Source organism: Chiloscyllium plagiosum, chromosome 4 (assembly GCF_004010195.1).
Source record: "Chiloscyllium plagiosum isolate BGI_BamShark_2017 chromosome 4, ASM401019v2, whole genome shotgun sequence".
NCBI lineage: Eukaryota > Metazoa > Chordata > Chondrichthyes > Orectolobiformes > Hemiscylliidae > Chiloscyllium > Chiloscyllium plagiosum.
Window position 1 is genome coordinate 119,545,278 of NC_057713.1, and position 6,000 is coordinate 119,551,277.

Below are 6,000 nucleotides of genomic sequence, written 5' to 3' on the forward strand. Positions count from 1 at the left end.
TCATTTGAATTTTGCACATAATATAATTGACCAGTGAGGAAGATGCACAAAACTTGTTACATTGGGACAGTTTGGCTAATTCATACAGTTTTATAATAGTTGTTTTACTGAGGCTGCAACAAATCACTCCCAAGTTGTGATACACAGGTCTAGTTCCACTACAATATGCTGATAATATCCAGTATTCTCCACAATATAATGTGCAAAATTTCATTAAGCTGTATTCATAAGACTCATCATTTATTTTGTCTCTCCAAACATATGCCTTCAATTTATGTTTAATTTGATGTCTTTTACTACAAGTTGCGAGGATTCTATGCATTCATGTTACAAACGTACTTAAGGCTTCCTGTACATTTTTAGATACATCCATTTATTTGGCAAATTTAATACTCTGCAGACTATATTTATCATATCTTATGTTCTAACAGGGAATCTGAAGTTGCAGATCTCAAGTCCCAGCTTGCTCGCATGCGGGAAGACTGGATTGAGGAAGAATGCCACCGAGTTGAAGCCCAGTTAGCGCTGAAGGAAGCTCGAAAGGAAATCAAGCAACTACGTGAGGTGATTGACACTATGAAGAACAGTCTGGTTGAAAAGGACAAAGGTGTTCAGAAATACTTTGTTGACATTAACATCCAAAATAAGAAACTTGAGTCTTTGCTGCAGAGCATGGAGTTAGCTCAGAATGGTACTTCAAGGGATGATTCATCTCTGGACTGCATGTGTCCATCACCAGTAAAGTCATTGGCTCGAAGCACTACCTACACAAAAATGACTGAAGCCATGGGCCTAGAAGATCAAGCAGTTGAAGAAATGGCTGATAGTGGTCTGTTGGCCAATGATGACATGGCAAGCAGAACAGATCTCTTTGATCAAATTCTTAGGTCAAAACCTGCTGAAGGTAGCCCCGGAGATGGCTCTTGGCCTCAAACCGCGGAAAGGCAGGTAACACTTGTTAACAGGGCAGCACGTGAGATTTCTGATCAGAGTGGCATGATCTTTGTAACCAATGATAATAAGCTGGTGAGGGAGCAGGCTATTCAGACTGATGTAGTACCGTATAGCCCAGATGTACAAAACCTCATTCTGCATATTTTGAAATCACAGCATAATAGCCCAGTCAGTCCCATATCTTCAACTTGGGTGTCAGATGTCAGTCAAGCAGCAAGTGCCCCACAGTTTGAAACAATAGTCAGTGATGCCTTGCTGGATTTGACTCCAAACAATCCTAACACTGCGATTCTAGTATCTAAAGTGGAACCTGTTAACCATTTCATGAGCCCTGAGGCATACACTTACAATCAACATTTGCCCAGATTAAAACATATGACAGAACATACTTTCACATCCACGCCCGATGTAACAGATGGTGGTGAATGTGTTGTGTCAGAGGAGCAGCCATCTGCATTGTGTCAGAAAAGCTACTGGAGCAGCCATTTTATCGTTGATTTATTGGCAGTGGCTGTTCCTGTAGTGCCAACTTTGGCATGGGTATTTTCCACACATAGAGGAGGAACAGAGCCCCTGTACAATATTGGGACTCTGCTGCGTGGATGCTGTTTGGTGGCCTTGCACTCTTTGCGCCATACACCTCGCACACTGTTTTGCCACTCAGATAAAAATAAAGACAACCACTAATTGCACTTCGATTTTAGTTTAGGATACTTGAAGAGTACTGGAATTAGCTTATTGCATCGTCTTTGTATGTGGCTAGGTGTGTTTCACCACATCAGTGAGGTTTAATTTGCACTGTTAATAAGTATAGATATATTACTTGACTTATGGTGGAATGAGTTTACAGTGTTGCAAGCTGCTTTTGAAGAATGGGTAATGTGAATGCTTTCCTTGAGTGAGGGGAAATAAATTTATGTGGCCAAAGTTGATCCACTACTGAGCACTATGTCAATAGACTTTGTAGCGGTGACGTTTTTGAAAAGACATGGAAAAGTGATGTATTTTTGTTGACGTATATGGGCCTGGATCTCAATTTGAACACTGTTATAGGCACTAAAGTACAGTTCTAAACACTTATTCTTCCTGTTGGTGAAAACTGCCTTCAGAGTTTTGAACAGAAAATAACTGATACTGATCTTCTAAGGCAGCTGGCTCCAGAATCTGCTTAAACATACTTTTCAATGGCTTATTACAGCTCAGCTGTGTACTTTATTGCTGCTTTTAGAAGCTTAACAAGTTTAATCGTCATGCTGTACTTTTAAGTTGATGATAAAACTGAGTGCAACCAAAGTTTTTTGGTCTTCTGTTGTCTGTATGTTTTTGATGGTATGGGAATGTGTAATGGAAACTGGAACCTCTTGTTACTGTTCAGTTGCATCAGTACAAGCATTGATTAGTTGGATCAAGTGATATTACAGTGACCTGTATAAGTAGTTGCTACGTGCAGTACATTGACATGTTTTTAAAGTAATCAACAAGATGCTTTGTGTATTTGCTTCTGGCAAAGGAATTGCATTTTTATGATTTATGTGTTGTGTTCGAGCCATGTGCAATATTGTTGAATTGTTTACTTTTACTTTACTGTATTTCAGATGTTTCTAAATTAAAGGTTATAAATTTATTACATTAAAGCATGCCAGAAAAAAGTTACCGGTACTTTTGTCTCTTGCTTTGTACCTTAGAACAATAGTTTAAAAACTGTGTTATGAATTGTATCTGAGACACACAAAACCGGAGTCTTATTGTCCATATTAAGTACATTCAGATCAAATAAATAATCTTAATGACCCTAGAGTCTGCTATCTTGTAATCATAAACTCCGAAAATGACTCTTCAAACCTCCATTAGTTTTTGTTTTAAATTCCACAATAGTCAGTTATTCAATACTCTTTGCCTATGCTTATCAATTAACATCAATCCAAATGTATAAGAGTTGATCATTTTAACTAGGACAGCCGGAATTGTGAATCTTTTACCTAATTTAGATGTTTTTGAATGTTTGTAATAGTTTATGTATATCTATACTGTTGTTCATCTGTGAGTATAATACTGTACATTGCCTTATAGTTTTGTAACCTAGGAAAGAACTTTATCAGAAATCGGCTAAGTGGCAATATTGGAGAGGTTCATGGAGGGTTTCTCTCTTTAAGCCTCAGTGTTCTCTGAAGCTATTCTTGTCTAATTACTTATGTACCTCAGTGCTAAGGTGCCCCAATTAACCTCACTTCCTCTTGACAGAGGTGGAAATACTTGCTACTTTCAGAACCTTCAGGGATTCCTGGTGCCATGCCATTTGTGTAGCCCAGCCATACATGTTGTCAGTCAGGAGTTGTCCTGTCAGGACGCATAGATGGAATGGCTGACACTTTATAGCGAATAGAGATGCACGTTCATATGTGTACTACACCTTCAGAAACAAGCTACCCAGGTTAGTTATCCTTAGCATTATCCTATCTTCGAACCGTCAAAGGGATTGTTTTTTTTTCACAATTCACAACGTAGTCGAACATCTCGTTTCTCAATGTGTGACCAGGACATGCAGGAAAGCCTAAAACAGTTGAGAATGTTCACTTTTACTTAGCAAGAAGAGCAAGCAATAAACAAACAGAAGCTGAATTTGCCTCTGTGAACTGACAGGGTTTGCTTGCTCTTGAGCCACAACAAACTCACAGTCAATGAGTGATCATCACGCCCAGCTCACCCCTACTGGAACCACATGTCAGTTTGTCCTGTCTGTCCTTTTGAGTTTTGTGTCATCAGCAAAGTTTGAAATTGACCCCTGCACACAAACTCTGCATCAAATATATATCAAAAAAAAGCAAGGGTCACAATACTGACCACTGGGGAACTTCTCCACGACCCCTCCTTCATCTTGAAAAGTATAATTGACCATTGCTCTCTGTGTCCAATGACACACAGCTAATTTTGTGTTCAAATTGCTACTGTCTTGTTAATTTCATAAACTTTCTCACAAATCTGTTGTGTAGCATCATATTGAAAGCCTTTTTGAAGTCCATATACACCACATCAAAAGTAATACTCAACAGCAGGAGTGAAAATTAATCAAAGATTATTTATAAAGAATAGACATTTGGTCTAATCAAATAAGTGTTTGTTTATTCTTATGGTCAACATTTTTCTGATTTTATTGTCACCCTAAGATTTTTCTTCTATGATATTGGGGCATTTTTTTAGTTGCTTAAAACTGCAGAATAATATTAATTTCAATATAACGTTTTGCATGCAGTAAGGTTTCAAAAATGGGTAATCTGTTTGTTGAGACAGATCAGGAAACTAGGGCAAACGCCACCTATTATTCAAAGCAGGGCCATTGGAGTATTGACAAGGAATTGACCACATATTGCAGACAAAACCAATGAGTTGCAATGTCAAACAACCATCATATCAAATCACTAATTCTCTCAAGATGTCTGCATTACCTCTCAGATGATGGACTGAAGTTCGCAATGGTTTTACAGATTTGCCCACTGGTGAATACCTGTTTGTGACAGCCAACTGTAGAAGGTTCTCACTTGTAGGAAAAACAAATGTCAGATTCAACAAAAGCAGACATCTTAGCATTTGGCCAAATTTTTGTTTGGGAGTTTCTCAAATGGTGAGAAGGGATAATGAATCCCATTCAACAATGATGATTTCAGTAAGTTTGTACAATTATAACATTTAAAAGGCATCTGGATGGGTATATGAATAGGAAGGGTTTAGAAGGATATGGGTCAAATGCTGGCAAATGGAACTAGATTGGTTTAAGATACAGAACGTTCTGATATAACATGGTGGTTGCATTCTTTTGCAACTTCATGCTATAGAAAAGTGTGTTATGGAAAACCACTGTCGAAAATCGTGCTGTAGAAGATCACTATAGAAAATCTCTATACCCACTTAGTAGAAAGTTCACATTATCCAAACAGTGTGCACAATTCGTCAATTACATTATCGCCAATTTGTGCTGATGACATACCAGAACAGCCTGTATCTGGTCGGCATGGACGAGTTGGACTGAAGGGTCAATTTCCATGCTGTACAGTTCTATGACTCTGTGTACGGCCACAGCTGAGAGCAAGTGAAGGAATCAAGAGTGGTATGACTTTTTTTTCAGCAGAAGGACGCCTCTCCCACTAAGTGCATCTTTGCCCATTTTATACACATGGTTTCCTGAACTACTCCTTGAGCAAATGATAACAATGCATGCAATCAAGAACAGAATGATCAAACGAAGAAAACACAAGAACTATAGTGATCTCTGCAGAGAACAATAGCTTGAATAGATTTAAACTTCTAGTTATTAACTCAAAAGAATAACAGGACAGGAATTCATGCTTTAAAACTTTTCCTGCAATAAATGACAAAAACTATTAATCACACTACCTTATTTCTGAGGCAATTTAAACTACAGAAAAGTGGTCTTCCCTTTATGCATTTATTGCCCCAAATCTTTCAATTAGTCCTGGAAACCAACCTTCTGATTTGGGATCCTGTAGAACCTACCACAGAAAGAGATTATTGGAGAGAAACTGCGTGAAAGCCCTACCCATTTCTGTGAAGACAGCTATATATTTTGGTAAGTTACAGTTTCGAAGTCACAGACCTTCAGCATGTTAGTGTACTTGTTTGAGTGAATGTGGAGGTGTGTAAATGGGCAGTATGGTACGTGCATATGTGAATAATGTAGCAGAGACATAAGGTGGATGTTGATTCTAAAATCAACAACTCAGATAACCAGGGTGACAGTTTTAAGGTGAGGAGCAGGACCTTTAGAAACAAAAACAGAAGCAGGAGATAACTATTCAGCCTTTTCAGACTGCTGTATTTTTCATTATGATCATGGCTGATCATCCAACAATACCTGCTTCCTGCTTCTCCCCCACTTCCTTTGATCCCTTTAGCCACAAGCACTATATACTTCATCTTGAAGTCATACAATGTTTTATCCTTGACTATTTTCAAGATAACTTCCTCAGACTCACCACTCTCTGGGCAAGTAAATTTCTCCTCATCTCAGGCCTAATTAGTTGACCCTCTTAT

General features: G+C 38.3%; 1 protein-coding gene across 5 annotated transcripts in view; it reads left to right on the top strand.

Annotated features, from left to right (window-relative positions):
• The window catches only part of LOC122549349 (syntabulin-like), a 104,100-nt gene extending 101,493 nt beyond the window's left edge, over window positions 1–2,607 (top strand). For all 5 annotated transcript variants that reach the window (XM_043689013.1, XM_043689011.1, XM_043689015.1 and 2 more), the window contains one exon: window positions 432–2,607. In XM_043689013.1, coding sequence (XP_043544948.1) covers window positions 432–1,641 — 1,210 coding nt within the window. In that variant the 3' untranslated portion in view covers window positions 1,642–2,607. The remainder of the gene's footprint in view (window positions 1–431) is intronic.
• The last annotated feature ends 3,393 nt before the right edge of the window (window positions 2,608–6,000 follow it).